Source organism: Puma concolor, chromosome D1 (genome assembly GCF_028749965.1).
Source record: "Puma concolor isolate L17-30 chromosome D1, mPumCon1.1.hap2, whole genome shotgun sequence".
NCBI classification, from domain to species: domain Eukaryota; kingdom Metazoa; phylum Chordata; class Mammalia; order Carnivora; family Felidae; genus Puma; species Puma concolor.
The window spans coordinates 115,510,525-115,529,220 of NC_141676.1; the positions used below are offsets into that span (position 1 = coordinate 115,510,525).

At 41.1% G+C, this 18,696-nt stretch overlaps 1 protein-coding gene across 2 annotated transcripts in view; it reads left to right on the top strand.

The window, feature by feature from the left end:
- Positions 1-13,136, top strand: part of MMP12 (matrix metallopeptidase 12) — a 45,153-nt gene extending 32,017 nt beyond the window's left edge. The window contains exons 1-10 of one of the 2 annotated variants that reach the window (XM_025929199.2): positions 318-452; positions 1,608-1,855; positions 2,492-2,640; positions 2,728-2,853; positions 5,135-5,296; positions 5,813-5,936; positions 10,188-10,321; positions 10,687-10,846; positions 11,581-11,684; positions 12,586-13,136. In XM_025929199.2, coding sequence (XP_025784984.1) covers positions 348-452; positions 1,608-1,855; positions 2,492-2,640; positions 2,728-2,853; positions 5,135-5,296; positions 5,813-5,936; positions 10,188-10,321; positions 10,687-10,846; positions 11,581-11,684; positions 12,586-12,686 — 1,413 coding nt within the window. In that variant the 5' untranslated portion in view covers positions 318-347 and the 3' untranslated portion in view covers positions 12,687-13,136. Of the gene's footprint in view, positions 1-317; positions 453-1,607; positions 1,856-2,491; positions 2,641-2,727; positions 2,854-5,134; positions 5,297-5,812; positions 5,937-10,187; positions 10,322-10,686; positions 10,847-11,580; positions 11,685-12,585 lie in introns of those variants that run through there. The other variant, XM_086676446.1, reaches the window with a different exon arrangement.
- The last annotated feature ends 5,560 nt before the right edge of the window (positions 13,137-18,696 follow it).

Sequence of the window (18,696 nt, forward strand, 5' to 3'; positions counted from 1 at the left end):
CACTGAGCTTTCTAGACATAAGTTTCTAAGTTACTGTAACATTGTAGTGCTTAGTGGTCCTCATATAATGCCTTATTTCATAGGGCCTCTTTATTTTGAGGAAATATACTCTGAATTGCCTGAGTCATGAGTTTGGTGCTAATTGACCCATTGTTGGTCCTAGAAAAATATCTGTGCTTGGTGTTTGCGGGTTTTTGAGATAAGTCAAGGGATGATATCAACTGTGAGTCACTCAGGATTTCATATTCACAGAACAGGGCCTAAGGGCTATATAAGCAGGGACATTTGAGGAACTTTGCACGGAGGAGGAACAGGGTTAGTTGGGGAGAACCCTTCAGAAGTGGAGAATGAAGTTTCCTCTGTTGATGCTGGTCCTACAGGCCGCTGCCTCTGGAGCCGTTCCTCTGACTAACTCCACAGGCTCTGAGGAGAACGATGTGCTCTTCGCTGAAGTAAGTACTGACCCCACAGCATTTACGAAGCCTGACTTTTGTCTTCAAAATTGATCCCATTGACCAGTTTTCTCTTGACACGGACTAGTTGCAAACCGGTTTAGGCGGCTCTTTGCTTTGAACGCTGTATTTTTCTTTGCCACAGACGAATGTAGGAGAAGTACTGGTTTTGAAAGTTTTATGAAATTGGGGGATGACTTTGTTTCTTTTGCTAAAATGCTGTGGCCAAAGAGTTTTAGTTAAAAAATAATTGGAGTCGTACATCTGGTCTGTGTCTTACAATCATCGTTTAATGTCATTTAACAATCTGAGGTTTAAGCAGTGGCTTCATTATTTAACCGCTTCAGCCCACCATGATCTTTCAAGACGACTTGTTACCTTCAGTCATCCCAGCTGTTTCTTCATGAGCTTTTTTTTAAAAACAGGATTTTTTGGGGCGCCTGAGTGGCTCAGTTGGTTAAGCAGCCAACTTCGGCTCAGGTCATGATCTCACGGTCCATGAGTTCGAGCCCCACGTCGGGCTCTGTGCTGACAGCTCGGAGCCTGGAGCCTGTTTCAGATTCTGTGTCTCCCTCTCTCTGACCCTCTCCCATTCATGCTCTGTCTCTCTCTGTCTCAAAAATAAGTAAACGTTAAAAAAATTAAAAATAAAAAACAGGATTTTTTTTTTCCATTTGTCTCTTTCCTCTAATTATGAGTTTGGATGCTCTCCCCGTTTTCCAAGACTCTTTTCACTTTGAACTTGTCGTGGTTGTCCATTGTGTTGAGCTTTGGATTTGTAAGCAGGAAAATTTTATCCCAACTTAAACTAATAATTTGTGCATCCTGACAATGAAGGTCTTGCTCTTTACTTGATGCTGTGATGTGCTAGATGCTGAAATATATTTTAAAAAAATAGAAGCCCATTCAGAGAGGTAGGGAGACATCAAGGTGTTTTCAGTGGGCTTCCAGCAATCAATATCGCTAATGGTTTATGACTTCACCTTGACGGCACAGAAAATAAAGATTTTTTTCTCATTATAATTAATTGTCTGATACCTGGTTCAGAAGCATCAGTGTACCGTTGAGTCATATATACAGAGGTGCCTCAGAATCCTTTCCGTGTAGTAGAATGTCTAACTAAAGTAGAGCGTCTAACGAAGTACATCTTTCCAGAGGTACCTGGCATCCTTTTACGGTTTTGTCATGGATGGAGTTCCAGTGACAAAAATGAAAGTCAGTCCGAACTTGATGAAGAATAAACTTCAGGAAATGCAGCAGTTCTTGGGGCTGAAAGTGACTGGGAGACTGGACGCCTCTACTCTGGACATGATGCACATGCCCCGATGTGGGGTTCCTGATGTCCACGAGTTCAGGACACTGGCAGGGAGGCCAGTGTGGAGGAAACGCTTTCTCACCTACAGGTAACGTCGTGGCGGTTTTCTCCTTTCCCTGAGGTCTGACTTCCAGAAGCCCGAACCATTTAGATATAGCCCCAAGTCTGAGAGTAGGTGAGAAGCCTCTCTCGATTGTCAACGCCATCCCTGTGTTAAAATTCGTTCTTCCTGGAAGGGGGGATTGTTCACTCAAAGAGGGACTGTTTGGCTTGTCCACCCAGAGCAGAGTAGAAAGCCTTCAAATAAAAGGAGAATTAAGCTATATCTATGATAAACAAGAGACAAGAGAGCATTTTATAGGATAGTCAAGGTGAATAAATCCAGACGTCTGGGAGTGGGGACAAAAGGCATAGGCTTCTATGAATGTAAGTCCTTCGCAGAGAAAACCCATAAATCATAAATGAGAAGAAATCCAGTTAGATTCTGTTTCAGGAGGAAGCTGTCCAAGGATACATGTTTTAGTAGTTAATGATGTGGGGTTTGGTTATCCAGAGTATCGATTTACGAGGTGATTCTTTCTCCAGCGATGCAGACAGAAGTGAGGTGTCACAATAAGAACTAACACATGGTTCCCATATATTTCTCTCTCTCCCTCTCCCTCTCCCTCTCCCTCTCCCTCTCCCTCTCCCTCTCCCTCTCCCTCTCCCTCTCCCTCTCATACAGAATCAACAGTTACACTCCTGACATGAAGCCTGCAGATGTTGACTATGCCATCCAAAAAGCTTTTCAAGTATGGAGTGATGTGACTCCCCTGAAATTCAGGAAAATTCACTCAGGAGAGGCTGACATTATGATCGGATTTGCCTCTGGAGGTAAAGGAGGTGGACTTCTTTCATCTGTGTCATTGGCACGACCTGTTGTCTGTAAAGAAGGACTAATTGTCTTTACTCTTTCAAAAGCTCATGGAGACTTCAGTCCTTTTGACGGCAGAGGGGGAATCATAGCCCATGCTTTCGGACCCGGACCCGGTATTGGGGGAGACACACATTTCGACGAGGCTGAAACCTGGACTGCGAACTACAGAGGTAGGCAAAAATAAAAGCTCACCCGGAGTGTGAACTCGGGAAGCTGAGAAGCCATAGTTTGGAAAGGTAAAAGCATTTAGGCGGTCAGTTCTTGACGGCACAGTCCGTGAAGTCCAGCAAAAGCAGATGCCAACCCTGGGCATACAGCCGTCCTCATGTACGTGGTCATCCACACATGTCATCATATGCTGACGTTTCCTTAGGTTTCTAGTGGCGCAGAAAGATGAAGTTCTATAATAGAAAGTTTAGAAATGCCTGTCGCAAAACACAAGGTTATATGGTCACATAGTCTCCTGAGCTTCCGGGATAGAAATTTCAGGTTGCCCAGCTGACCCTTGAACAAAGCAATACCTTGTGTGTATTTACGGAGGAGGCTGTAACTCACCATCCCTCTCAGGCAGTTGGGGAAGAGGAACAACTACTCTCCCCTGTTTGAAGGAATCACTACCCACTGGAAAATTCAAACCATCCTATCACAAGCCTTCCTAATCTCTCTGTGGGAAATTCTATGCTGTATGACTGACTCACGAGGGAAGTGATTGGAAGGAAGGTCTTCAAGAATGAGCTCCTCTCAGCATCCCCCTCTCTCTGGCCGATACTACATGCATCGGATGGCAATGTTTTTACAGACCAGAAAGGCTGTTTGTTTTAGTCTGATGCATGCCCCAAGGCTTATTAAGTTCTTTATCGAGAAGAGGAGTTTTGCACTGAGACAAAAAGCACACGATGGGGTGGGAAACAGAGGACAGACAGACACCCAGGATTTTGAGATAAGAACCGGTGGTGGTCTTGTGCGCAACACATTACAGGGATGGAGACTAGGATAAATTTAGGATTTAGGTCAAAATGTAATAGGTTTTGTTTACTTTTCCCGGTTTTAGGCAGAATGCAGAGAATGAGTCTTTGGTTCTTTCTCATTATTGGAGAGAAGTGAGTTAGTTGCTCAGCCCAGTGTTAGAGGGAATGCTTAGGGGGTCTGTGTTCCTGAAGACCACCCCAGAGATGCTCGCTCTTGGGTACTGGCCACACCCTGCAGCTAAATGGCGTGTGACTCTGGGAAAATCTATTTTTCTGAGCTTCAGTTGTGCCGTAGAAAAAGAAAGATAGAAATGAAGGCGTGGGAGTAGAACAGAGATTTAAAAAAAAAATCATAACAGTCCGGAGCTAGTCAAATCTTCTGAAAACTGAGAAATGTGAGAGAAAGGACACGCCCCTTCTCTCTTCCCTACAAATGTGCATCTCTCTAGAACATACAGAAAAAATGAACAGGTGAGACTGTAACTTGGTGACGTCACTGTGTCTACATTGTAAGCATAGACTTTGCCTTCATTTTGAGTCATGTATAGTAAAAAAAGGAGCTTTTGAGCCAAGACATTTAGATTTGATTCTTGGTTCAAGCCCTTAATTTGGTCCATTAATCTTGCTGATACTGTGTCCTCGTCCGTAAATAGACTGAGTGCTGGCTTCCTTTCGAGTTTCGCAAGGAACAGACAGGGTATGATACATTCCTTGGTGGCTCAGAGGACCTGGAACTTAATTTGGCCTTTTATTTGGGTTTAGTAAAGGATGGTTAGTAAAGACATTTCCATATCCACTGAAGTCTGATCAAGCGTACCTGCGGAATGGAACAGGAATGTTGTAGAAGTGGTGAGAACCAGTAAACACAGCGACAAGACAACATTCTAGAAGTGTTCACGACAGAACACATGTCATGTGAGCTGCTGCTGTGATCCTTTTTGCCCCCAACGGGAAATTTGATGGTGTGGAGAGACATTTTTGGTTGTCGAAGTGGAGGGAGTATGCTACTTGAATTTAAGTGGCAAACCCGAGGGCGCCTGGGTGGCTCAGTCGGTTAAGCGTCCGACTTTGGCTCAGGTCATGATCTCGCAGTTTGTGGGTTCGAGCTCCACAAGGGGCTCTCTGCTGTCAGCACAGAACCTGCTTCAGATATTCTGTCCCCCTCTCTCTGCCCCTCCCTTGCTCACGCTCTCTATCTCTCTCTCAAAAATGAATAAATGTTAAAAAACAAGAAAGAATTTTATGTGGCAGACCCAGAGATTTCTAGACATCTGTGATACACAGAACAGCCCTAACAACAAGGGATTATCTGGCCTATAAAGTCAATAGTGCTGACATCAAAAAACCTTATGTAAGAGAGAAAGGAAATAAGTAAAGCATTCGCAAATGCGTCCCTTTCATTGTGTCAGATTTCAGTTGTGTCATTGTCCTCTGGATGCAAATATATTTCACTGCTCTTTCCCCCCCTCTGATTTCCTCTTAGGCACAAGCTTGTTCCTAGTTGCTGTTCATGAGCTTGGCCATTCCTTGGGTCTTGGCCATTCCAGTGATCCAAAAGCCATAATGTTCCCTACTTACAGTTACGTTGACCCCAACACCTTTCGCCTCTCTTCTGATGACGTACGTGGCATTCAGTCTCTCTATGGTGAGTTGAATTGCTTTACCATTTTGCTTCACAAAGATACTCACTCTCATGAATAGTCTCATAATATCTGCATCTGAAAAAACTTTAACATGGATCTTTTCTCTTGAGCCCCCTGAAAACCCTGTGAGGTAGGTCACCCAGATATTATCTTCATTTTACAGAAAAGCACGGAGACCCGGTGTGCTAATGCCAGTGACAGGGGCACATTCTGAGTCTTCTGGCCTCAAGCGTGTTCTTTCTGTCCAACATACCATTGCCTTTGACGAAGGCACACAGAGAAATAATCTGACCGGAACAGGAAAACTGGAGTGATCAGATTTTTCCCCTCCCATGATGTTGCAACCATGTGGGAGAAAGATCTTTATTATATGCTTCCTATGAATATTATAGGAAGCCTAAGTTGCTTTTTATGCATTTCTCATCCCGAAGAGTGAATGTTGTAAAAGAATGATTCTTCCCTTTAGCAGCTAAAATGCAGATTTTTTTCCCTAATGCTTCTTGAAATGTATTTTTCAGGAGGTCCAGAAAGGCGCCAACCCCCATCACATGCTGACACTACAGAATCGGCCACCTGCAACCCCAGTCTGAGTCTTGACGCTGCCACTACTGTGGGAAATAAAATCATTTTCTTTAAAGACAGGTAGAAGAATCCTCCTTACATCTAGCCAATATGGGAGGCTCTGTCCTTGGATTTATTTATTTTTCTTTTGGTCAGAGAATCGTGGAAAATGATAGAGAATGACGTAGATGAAAATGAAGAGGGACTTGGACTGAATTCTGTAGGAAGTAGACAGCCTGAAGGTTTTGAAGGAAGAGAATGGTGTGATTGCATTTGTGTTTAATGATAAGATTAGTAAGTAAAAAAAAAAAAAAAAAGGATTTACAGTATGAATCTGGGGTGAGGAAAGACAAGACAGGAAGAAGTGGAACAAGGCTATTTTAATCACAGGTAAAAATGGTTAAGTCTGGGACTACAGGTGTGACAGTACCTATTAAAAGTCTTGATTCTTGATTACAGAGAAAGTAATTCCAGGATAACAGAATGGTTTCTGCCTTAGAGCACAGATTGAAGCAGGTATTGGAGGTATGAGGAGTGGAGAAAATTAGTATTTGATGGATGGGACAAATATTCTCCATTTTTTAAATGGAAGAGTAATTGACATACAACATCGTATTAGTTTCAGGTGCTCAACACAGTAATTTCATATTTATGTATATTACCAAAGGTCACCAGAGTAAGTCTAGTTACCATCTGTCACCACTTAAAGTTCTTACAACATTATTGACTGTATTCCTTATGCTGTACGTTACCTGTCTGTGTCTTACTTATTTCATCACCGAAGTTTATGCCTCTGGATCCCCTCCAGCTATTTTGTCTACCCCTGACTGACTCCCCTCTGGCAACCATCAGTGTGTATCTGTGAGTCTGCTTCTCTTCTGTTTTGTTTGTTCATTTGTTTTTGTTGTTTTGTAGACTCCACATCTAAGTGAAATCACATGATGTTTCTTTCTCTGCCTGACTCCCTTCACTTAGCCTGATATGCTCTAGGCCCCCCCTGTTGTCGCTAATGGCAAGATTTCATTCTTTTTTTATGGCCAGTATTCCGTTGTATACATACCACATCTTCTTTATCCATTCATCTATCAGTGCACATTTAAGTCGCTTCTGTATCTTGGCTATTGTGAATCATGCCGCAATGACCATAAGGGTACGTATGTCTTTTCTAATGAGCGTTTTGTGTGCTTTGCATAAATACTTAGAAGTGGAGCTGGTAGGTCATATGGCATTTTTTTTTTTATAACTAACTTTGTAAAGAGGCTCCATACTATTTTCCAGAGTAGCTGCACCAATCTGCATTCCCACCAACGGTGCTTGAGGGCTTCCTTTTCTCCACATCTTCACCACCACATGTTATTTCTTGTCTTTTTGATGACGGTCATTTCGACAGGAGTAAGGTCATAGCTCGTTGTGGTTTTATTTGCATTTCCTGATAGTTAGTGGTGTTGAGCATCTATTCATGTCTCTGTTGGCTATCTGTAGGTCTTCTCTGGAAAAATATCTGTGCCAGGCCTCTATTTTTTTTTATCAGATTGATTTTTTTTTTAAATATCAAGTTGTATGAGTTCTTTATATATTTTGGATGTTAACATTTTATTGGATATATCTCCGGCAGGAGTCTCCCGTTAAATAGTTTGCCTTTTCATTTTGATGATGGTTTCCTTCACTGTACAAAAGGTTTTTAGTTTGATGCAGTCCCACTTGTCTATTTTTGCTTTTGTTGTCCTTGTCTGAGGGGACAGATTAAAAAAAAAGAAATCTCTAAAGCTAGTGTCAAAGAGCTCACTGCCTATGTTTTCTTCTAGAAGTGTTATGGTTTCAGGTTCTACAGAAAAATCCATTTTGAGTTTTTTTTCTGTATGTGGTGTAAGAAAGTGGTCTGGTTTCATTCTTCTGCATGTAGCTGTCCAGTTTTCCTGACACCAATTGTTGAAGAGACTGTCCTTTCCCTGTTGTATGTTCTCAGCTCCTTTGTCATAAATTAATTGACCATATAAGTGTGGGTTTATTTCTGCGCCCTATAATCTGTTTATTGATCTCTGTGACTGTTGTCCTAACACCATACTGGTTTGATTAATTTTGCTGTGTAGAAATCTGGAGCATTTTACCTCCGGCTTTGTTCTTTCTCCAGTTTGCTTTGGCTACTTAGGATCTTTTGTGGTTCCATACAGATTTTAAGAGTCTTTGTTCTAGTTCTGTGAAAAGTGATGTAACTATTTTGATAGAGATCTCACTGAATCTGTAAATTGCTTTGGATAGTATGGATATTTTAGTAATATTTCCTCTTGCAATCCACAAGCATGGAATAGATTTCCATTTATTTGTGTCATCATCAATTCTTTCATTAGCATCTTAAAAGTTTTCAGAGTACAGGTCTTTCACTTCCTTGGCAAATTTTATTCTGAAGTACTTTATTTTTTTGATACAATTATAAATTGGAATGTACTATTAATTTCTTCTGATAGTTTATTATTAATGTACAGAAACACAACAGATTTCTGTGTATTGGTTTTTTATCCTGAATCTTTACTAGGTTCACTTATTATTGTACTGGTTTTTTGGTGGTGTCTGTAGGGTTTTGTATAGGTAGTATTATGTCATCTGCAAATAGTGACAGTTTTACTTCTTCCTTTCCAATTTGGATGTCTCCCTTTTTTTTTCCTTGCCTAATTTCTGTGACTAGGACTTCCAATAATAGTGAACTTCATGGTCTTGTTCCTGATGGTAAAGGAAAAGCTTTCTGTTTTCACCATTTAGTATAATGCTAGCTCTGGGTTTGCCTTGCCTTGCCTTTGCATGGCCTTTATTATGTTGACATATATTTCCTCTATAACCATTTTGTTGAGAGTTTTTCTCATGAATCACTGTTAAATTTTGTCCAATTATTTTTCTGCAGCTATTGAAACGATCATATGCTTTTTAGCCTTCGTTTTGTTCATGTGATGTATTACAATGATTTGTGGATATTGAACCATCCTTGCATCCTTGGAATACATTCCACTTGATGGTGGTATATGATCCTTTTGATGTGTTGTTGAATTTGGCTTGCTAATATTTTGTTGAGAATTTTTGTATCTATGTTCATCAGGAATATCGGCCTGTAATTCTCTTTTTTTGTAGTGCGTTTGTTTGATTTTGGTATCAGAGTAATGCTGGCCTTGTAGAATGAGTTTGGGAGATTCCTTCCCCTTCACTTTTTTTTTTTTTTTTTTTTTTTGGAATAATTTGAGAAGGGTAGGTATTAAGTCTTCTTTCATTGTTTGGCAGGATTCACCTGTGAAACTGCCTGATCCTGGATTTTTGTTTGTTGAGAGCGTTTGATTACTCAATTTCATTTCTGGTAGCATCTGTTCAAATTTTCTATTTCTTTCTGATTCAATCTTGGAAGATTGTATGTTTCTGAGAAATTATATCCATTTCTTCTGGTTGTCCAGTTTGTTCACACATAATTGTTAATAGTAGTCTTTTGTGATTGTTTGTATTTCTTTGGAATCCATTGTAACTTCCCTTTCATTTCTGAATGTATTTATGTGAGCCCTCTTTTTTTTTTTTTTTCTGGTGAGTCTGGATAAAGGCTTATCAATTTTGTTTATCTTTTGAAAGGCCAAAATCTTACTTTCATTGATCTTGTAAATTTTTTCTCAGTCTTTATTTCATGTATTTCCACTCTGATCTTTATTATTTCCTTCTTTTAACTAGCTTTGGGCTCTCTTTGCTCTTTTTCTAGTTCCTTTAGATGTCAAGTTAGATTGTTTATTTGGGATTTCTCTTGTTTTTTTTGAGGTACGCCTATATCGCTATAAACTTCCCTCTTAGAACTGCTTTTGCTGCTTCCCTAAGAGTTTAGACTGTTATGTTTTCATTTTCATTTGTCTCAAGGCAATTTTTAATTCCTTTTTTGATTTCTTCATTCTTTATTGGTTGTTCAGTAGCATCTTACTCAGTCTCCACATATTTGTGGGGTTTTTTTCCAATTTTCTTCTTGTAAATGATTTCCAGTTTCGTTATTCTCCATTCTTGAGATCCCAAAACTGGACATTTAGGTTGAATAACTTCATTTAGATTACAAAACTGGTGAATGAATTGTGGGTGCAGATGAAAACCTAGATCCCTTGAAGTATCAAAGCTTGCATATGGTGGTTTGCCCATTCAGATCATTGTTATTATGAAAGACTTGATTAAGGTCCTTTCCTCGTGCTCCTAGAGAGACATTCATGGAACAGAATGTAAGAATATTGAAAAACAGCATTGTTTTAGGTCATTCCCACTGAACATTTCATGGCTCTTGAGTCTACAGTGATTTTTTAACATGTTTTAAATGTTTTTCATCAGATACTTTGGGTGGAGGAATCCTGAGAGTCCAAAGAGCAATATTAGTTTAATTTCTTCTTTCTGGCCAACCTTACCATCTGGCATTCAAGCTGCTTATGAAATTGGAGACAGAAATCAAGTCTTTCTTTTTAAAGGTAACTCTCATGTTTAGTTTGCTATTGAGTGTACTTCAAGGAAGAGAATACATGAAGGAAATACTACTCATTTTTATAAACATAGAAAAAAGTACCCCAGATCTAATTAATGGTGAGTCTGAACTATGAGCCAAAAATAGCTTAAATACCTAGGTAATGTGTAAAAATTTCAGGAAAAGTTTGTCAAATATCAATCACAATACTTGTGAAAAATATACAGAACCACTGGAGACAAATCATGTTCAAGAACAAAGAGCAGTATGTTTTAGAACTATGGATAAAGAATGATGTTGTTTGTAGTGAGTCAGTGTTTCTGTGACTCTTTTTATATGACTCCAGTGTATTCTTTTTCTTTATCTTCACAGATGATAAGTATTGGGTAATTAGCAACTTAAGACCACAACGACTCTATCCCAAGAATGTACGTTCGTTGGGCTTTCCTAACTTTGTGGAAAAAATTGATGCAGCTGTTTTTAATCCACTTCTCTATAAGACCTACTTCTTTGTAGGTAATCAATATTGGAGGTGAGCTTTAATGATTGGTTATTTGACTCCTAAAATTTGTGGAATGGGCAGGGAGTGGGGTTTTCCAGTAGGTAGTTTTTCTGTTTAAATTCCTAAGGATCCTTGACCTTCCTAGAAGAGAGATCAAGAGAACATACGTCTGGAATAGTTAATTATCATCCTGGGTCAGTTCTCGGGACTTCTGGATTCTGATTTGTAAGATGGCACACGATGTGTTTTTTTTTTAAAGGAACACCTTAAATAAAATGTTCCATTATTAATCATAGTGCAGACACATTGGGAAATAGTGGTATAATGTACGAGACCCAGAATTTACACAGTCTCTTTAGGGAGTGTGGGTATTTTCAGATTCCTTTTTATAACCTTGGACCCAGGAAGACAAAATGAGGAGACCATCTTCTGAGTGACAGCAAATCCTGCAAGGTCTTCCCTAACAGGAAATTAGACAGTCTGGCTCTGTAACGCAAGACCAGGTCCTGGTGAAAGCCTTGCGCAGGAGCGAGGGAAGTTCTTGACCAGAAATTGGGACTCCTAGGGTCCGAGTCCTGTGGGGACTAGGAATAAATCAGTGAACTGCTTAGGTCTTTGATCTTATCAGCGCAGTTTAAGCCTGTTCAGAAAAAGCCTTTCAAGAGAGAATAGGTGGGTTTTGTGGTTCATGTCATAAAATATCAAGGTCTACATCATGAAATCCATTTTTCAGTGGAGGTCCTACTGATTGTTTTTTTGCTCAGGTACGATGAGAGGAGACAACTCATGGACCCCGGTTATCCCAAATTCATTACCAAAGCCTTTCTGGGCATTGGGCCTAAAATCGATGCAGTCTACTATAATAACAGTAAGTAGATTATGGGAATCCCTTTTTAAAACACTGAAGATTATAAAGGCTCCAAGGTCAGAGGATGTGGAATCAAATCAGAAAAGAACAGAACCCTGAATCTCTCCACAGGGCCACGGACAGAAAATTCATAGTCTGCTTAGTTGAGAATCGGTAGGCTTGAAGAATGAGGGAGCTAGAACCAACAGTTTATTTCTAGGGTGGTCTAGCAGGTGGGAGCATATGGTTGTTGCCCCGTCTATGTGTCTGAGTCTCTGGAGTTGCTGTTCCCATCAAGCTTTGCAGTTGTGCAAGTAAGCACATGCAAGTCTCGGGCAAAATGGACTCACACACTTATTTGTGCCGTGCATTTTTTTTCCCTTCCTGGCAGCCCCCTCCACCCTTTGTGGGTTTTCATGGAGCAGGGCTAAGGGTGGGATAAAAAAAAAACTGAGCTTGTTTGCGTTTGTGTTGAGGAATATCCTCAGGCAAGGTCAGCCTAAGCAAATTGTTGGCTGGGCCAAGGCGTTTGGCTTCTATGCCAATGCCCCTGTCTGTCTTCCTTCTCCATCAAGGCCTCCGTGTGCCCTGCCTGGGCCCAGTGTCTTCCCTCTCACTCTGAGTTCTCCACCTGAAGTGTTACTTTTCAAAAACTCACCTCTTAATAGTCAGTTTCTAAGACCAAGCAATCCTCTCAATAAAATTACTGAAGATACTTAATGGTGAAATGATGATAAACACATATCCAGGGACAGGATACCCAGTGCCAGGACCCAACGTTTATATTCTCAAATGGCTAATATAAACCATCTATAAGTCTGGTCTAATATAGATATTCTGTAAAAACACAGATGTGTGTTACCTTCTTTTTTTAAAAAATGCAAGTGGGGATTTAAGCTATTCAATGTGTTTTCGTTTTCAGGACACTACTATTTCTTCCAAGGATCTCATGTATCGGAATATGATGTCCTATCCCATCGTGTCACCAAAAGGCTGAAACACGATATCAATTTAGGTTGTTAGGAAGGGTGTAATTAGTAATGTTTGTCCATTCACTTCAGTTAAATAAGAATTTATTGCTTACTTGTTCTGTGGCCAGAGTAACAGTGCATGCTGGTGCGTTTCATAAAATAAGGTAAAGTCTATAGGCCAGAGATAAACGATCATACATGTAAATGGTCATACAAATTGCATAAGATTTTTCGATTTTGAAAACCCTCACTGTCAATTTTTACTTGATTCAACTATTCAGCTTCAAAACAGACACCTTCAAGGGGCCATAGACTATCTTGGTCCCTGACCATCCCACAACTGAGACATTATCATGATTTCTTTGCCTTAACTAATATTAAGAAATAATTTGTTTCTGTGGCCATTGAAGGTTTCAACAAGTACATTTTTTTAATTCTTTTGGAGTAAAAACAGAATATACCAGGAAATGACAATTAATGTAAGTAATATATGTAAATTATATAATTATGGTGATAATGTTATTTTATTCTGTTGTCAGTGTTGACTTTTCTAAATCGTATCTGAAATATACATACATATATATATATATATATATATATATATATATTTTTTTTTTTTTTTCCTTTTGCTCAAATAAAAACTTTGAAAGAAAGTATTTGGTTCCTGGGAATTTTTTCATGAAAAACTGTATTTTGAAAATAGTTTTGGACCTACTCCTAAATAAAGAGTCTCTACATGAGTGAGGTGTGAATGGGAGTATGGCAAATGGGAGAGGTCATATTTGCCGTGGCCACTTATCTAAGGCTACCTAAATCCCTGGTCTCAAGGCAGGAAAGCATTCTCTGGACTGCGTGTGACCCCGAGGGGCACGCCCAGTGTACGACCATGCGCCTGGAGAGAAAAGATGTAATGGGAACTTCCTGGTCTCCTGTGATTCCCACTGTGGCTCGAGTCACCCCATGTGGGCCTTGTAATTACTGTGTCACCTTGACAAGGCATTAAATCTAAGCTTCCCCAAATTTAGTAAAAAGTATTAGAAAGTGTTACCTTCTTTCAAGGTTTTTATTCATTGAGAAAACAAGATACATGATGAGCACGTCACGCTGGTAGCTTGTTCTGCCTAGTGTCGATTTTGTTCGCTGCCTTGACCCACACTTTCCCTATTTCTGGATTGCATATACACATGTTAAAGTTCCAGTTCGTATGATACGGGTTTGTGGAATGCTTGTAGCTTTCCATTTATTTGCACACCATCACTGCTGATGGCAAGATCCAAGCAATAGTGAATCCCATTTAAGCTCAGATGATCCCTTTTGATTAGTGGGAGGAACTGAGGTCAGAAAATATGAGGAGCAGATCGATTCTAGATGGGGATGGAGTTCTCTGTCCTTCGGGGCTTAGATCCATTCTCTAGCAAGTGCTTTTTCAGTATAATAATCCTGGCATTGTCTTTGCAAGGCACAGGGTCAAGCCATTCTGAGAAGGAATGTTATTTCCCCACAGCAAACTATACGCTGGACATCCTTCAAAAGAAGAAACTTCCCCACGGGATTAACATCAAAAGAAAACAGTGGTATCTGGGTTGGATTGTCTTTGGCCTTAGGTAATTCAGGGGCAGCCATTTCCCTTAACAGATGAGTGTGTTGGAGTAAAAGCCAAGAGCGTGCCCTTCTCAGTCTCAGCGGCACTCGTGACAAATGCCTCCACAGATTTACAGGTGGACCCTTCCTCCCTCTACCTCTGTTTGTGCTGCATCTTTAAATTTTGTTTAACAAATCCTTAGAATGGGAACCGTGTGCCAGGCACTGTTCTAAGTGATGCATGTGCGCGCATGCACGCGCGCACACACACACACACCCCTCGCTGCTTTCATCCCAAGCTCCAGGCAAATGCTGTCTTCCTCTTTTGTTTCAAATGAAAAAACCAAGGCACCGAGAGGTAAACCCAACTCGCCCGAGGCTACACAGTCTTGGAGCTGAAATTCAAAGCCAGTCAGTTTGACTCCAGAATCTGTTATTAACCACCACAAAACCCTGCCTTTTAAAATCATTGCGTGGAGAAAAATCAAAGTACCCACTCTGTAGCACTTTGTACCTCCACTTGACCTCTCAGTTACAAGGTCTTTAATACGTCATAAGGATTCTTTGTCCAGTCCACGGAGTATCATTTTGCTTTGGGAAATGTAGTAGCGTTATCTTGCTAATGACAGAGAGCAAATACCCAAGACTTGGAAATGACGATTGTCTTTACGATACAGTGACTCACATTGTCTAGCAGATCCTCTGGAGGACAGCTGATTTTACGAGGGTGAGCACCTCTGACTTGGCACTGACCAGGCTATCCATAAATCTGTAAAGATAGAAATAGTATAAAAATGGCAATAACGCAAATTGTTCCTGTCTGTAGCAATGCAAATAAATGTTACCTCTTAGAAATTTAATTGAGGGGCTCCTGGATGGTTCAGTCAGTTGAGCTTCTGACTCTTGATTTCAGCTCAGGTCATGATTCTGGGGTTGTTGGATCGAGCCCCATGTCAGGAATTCATTCTCTCTCTCTCTCTCTCCCTCTCTCTCTCTCTCTCTCTCTCTCTCCTTCTGCCCCTTCCCTGCTCGTACTCTCTCTCACTTTCTAAAATAAAAAAATAAATATAATTGATTTCTGCCTTGTAGAAGAGACAACCCCAAACATTACATTTCATAGCCCTGTAAGATAAATTCGTTATAGGGTCGTCTGGGGGACTTAGTCGGTTAAGTGTCTGACTCTTGACTTCGGCTCAAGTCATCATCTCATTGTTAGTGGGTTTGAGCCCTGTGTCAGATTATGCTGACAGCCTGGAGCCTGCTTGGGATTCTCTCTCTCCCTCCCTCTCTGCCCCTCCCCTGCTCGCTCTCTCTCTCTCTCTCTCTCTCTCTCTCAAAAGTAAACTTTAAGAAAAGAAAATTCATTTCAGCGTATCTTACTGCATACGTATTTTTCAAATCTTTCTTAAAACCGATTCCCTCGCTAGTTAGTGAGTTGGATAATATCTCCAACGTGTTCATCTTTTATGTACACAAAAGACACTTTTAACTTTTTTGAAAATTACGCTTCGGCGCTAGTTAGCCAACAGGAAGGAGCAGAGGCTGCCCACCATTGGGGCCACCAGGTAGAGAAGCCCCCATGCCACTAAAGCAAATCCTCAACCCAGACAGAACCAGAAGCTAGTCTTCCTGATCCTGTCTCCCTCCTGCCCTCTAATGTAGCGAAGGACGTCACCGCTGCAGAAGAGAGGGGAAAAGCGTGCCACTTCTGGGTGGCAGTCAGTTTGCCCGTTCACTTGTGTTGCCTTCGCTCATTCACTGAAGAATATTTATCATCTGCTGGATTCTCGACCCCGTGATGGGTATGAGGAGCCCAGAGAGAACTGGGAGAGTCTCTGCCCCCAAAGGCACAAAAGGTGACAGACATTCTAATGACAGATTGCCATGTTGTCAAGTGGGTGGAGTAACTGAAGTTTAAGCACAAGACGGAAAACTCAGTCAGTCTCTGCCCAGAAATTCAAGGACACAGAATGCCTGCTGTGGAAAACAGTATCGGAGCTGTGCTTTGAAATATGAGAGAACGTTGTCAGGCAGCAGAGTGTTCGGCCGAGGGGACTGAGAGCAGCGGCAGAAGCCTCTTCAGAGGCCCCCGATGCACAAAGAGTAGCTTTTACAAAATTGGAGCGTGAAATACGAAGGAAGGAATGACAAGAGTTGAGACACCAGACTACAAAGGACCTTTCCTGCCATGAGTTTGACTTTTGTCTCGTAAATGACATGGCCTTATTGGAGGGGTTTAAAATGGAAATGAGCAAATTGCATACAGAAGATCTTTTTTATACATTTTTTTAATGTTTTTTATTTTTATTTTTGAGACGAAGAGAGACAGAGCATGAGCAGGGGAGGGGCAGAGAGAGAGGGAGACACAGAATCCGAAGCAGGCTCTGGGCTCCGAGCCGTCAGCCCAGAGCCCGATGCGGGGCTCGAACTCACGGACTGTGAGATCATGACTGAGCTGAAGTCGGATGCTTAACCGACCGAGCCACCCACACGCCCCTAGAAGATCTTTTGTGATGGAAGTTTCAAAAGTAGATCCGAAGGAATTAGGGCTAGATGCAAAGGAGAACCACTTCTCTGCTATCACCACTAGACCATGCGAGAGAAGTGAAGTCATGGGGAGGGTGGAAGTGACGTTCAAGAGGGGATATTATAACAGCTACAAGAGAGAATTAATAGAGTCTGGTGACTGCTTTGCATGTGGGTTATGGCTGAAAAGGACTAATAGAGGATGACCTTTAAGGATCTGGTTTAAGAAATTATCTTGAATAGGGAAGAGACCAGGAAAAGCGGGTCGTGGAGAGGGTAGTGATGTGGTTGGTGCAGTGGAGATCATTGGATCTGTTGAGTCTGGGAGCCTCAGGACATTCAGAAGAGGATGTCCAATAGACAATGGTATGGCATCCAGGCCCAGTAAAAAGGTGTACATAAATATGACTTCCAAGGAGCATTTTTGTTTCTGGCCATATTGGAGTAATTCTTTTTTTTTTTTTTTCTTCTTAAGAATAGTGGTTATTGCGTCTATTAGGAAGCAAGAGGATTTTTCTGGGGTCTCTTTCTAGGATTTGTGGCCGGGACTTTTAGATGCAGAATCTCTACCTTGCAAATTGCTCAGGATTTAGTACCCTCAAGGTCCTTCTGACATAAGCATTTGACCGTGGAGAATTTCCCTTCCCCCCCCCCCCCCATTTGTTCTGGCTAGCTGCTCACCTGTGCTTTCATCCTTAATTTAGCTTCAGCTCACTGTGTGCATGCATGTGCGTGTGTGTAGCAGGGCTGGGGGAGCCCTAGAGATTTCCGATATCTCCTTCAAGCCCAAGAAAGCATAGAAAAGTGAGTTTTAATAAGTGTGAGGTTGTCTTACAGTGAAAGGACCCTTTGGAGTACATCATCTGCTAGGTTGCAGGAAGTAGAAGTGTGGCTTTTCTCTTGACCAGTTGCGAAAATCTTGGAAAGTAGAGATGTCAGCAGTGAATTGTTGTATAAAGTCCTTAATATTGATAAGTTAGGAAGTTTGCGCTGTGATTCACTGTCTGATCTGAAACAAAGGTAATTGACCTCTTTGAGTCTCCAGGAAAACCGTAGATGTCTCGTAGGTCTGATCTGAGGGATACTGTAGGCGAAGTTCCTGACACTCCATAGTTCCTCCCCTGAAGCTTGTTTCCTCCCATCTCAACTCCCCCGACCCAGAATCTCCCAGACTTGCTGCTCCCCTCCCCCATAGGCATGTTCACACCCAAGAACCTCTCTTTCAGGAAAGGCAGGGAGCTCACCGGGCCCCTCTTCCATTTTCTCCATGTTTCCTTCATCCCCAGTTACTAAAGACCATTCAAAGTTAGAAAAAGTCACCTAATTTTGTTGTTATCACTCTAGATCTCCATTTCTTAATGAATAATAATGTTTATTATATGCCTAGAAGTTTCTACGTATCTTCTGTCACATATCAAGCTCACAGGACAGATTTTTATTGCCATTTCTAGAATGAAAATGAAAAGGCATAGAGAAGACAGCAGTCTGTTTGGTGTCACAGAGCTAGTAGGTGCCAGACTAAGACTGGAACGGAGGGCCGTTCAGCCCCAAACTCATGCTCTTTTTAGTTCGGCACTCTCCTTCTCTTGGCTGATAATCTTTCAACTAACAAGGAGCATGATCTGATATTGTTTGGTCCCATTACTAACGGCAAGATAAAATAGTCAATAAGTTATCATCCAAACCAAAAATTCTAGTCCTCTTTTGTGCTTTTTTGGAGCAGCCAAGTTAGCAATAAAGTATCTTAAGGGAGATGTGAAAATAAGGTTCGAAGAGAAGTTTTTCCACTTAAGCTCTGAATTCATGACTTAGAACAGCATGTTCCCCTCTCGTCGCTGAATAACATACAATTTTGAAAAGAAACCAGGATTGTGAAATGTGTTTTGGGACGCAAAGGTATCACACTGGGTGTTTATGCTCAGAACCTTAGAGTTGGATTTTTTGACAAGCACTCA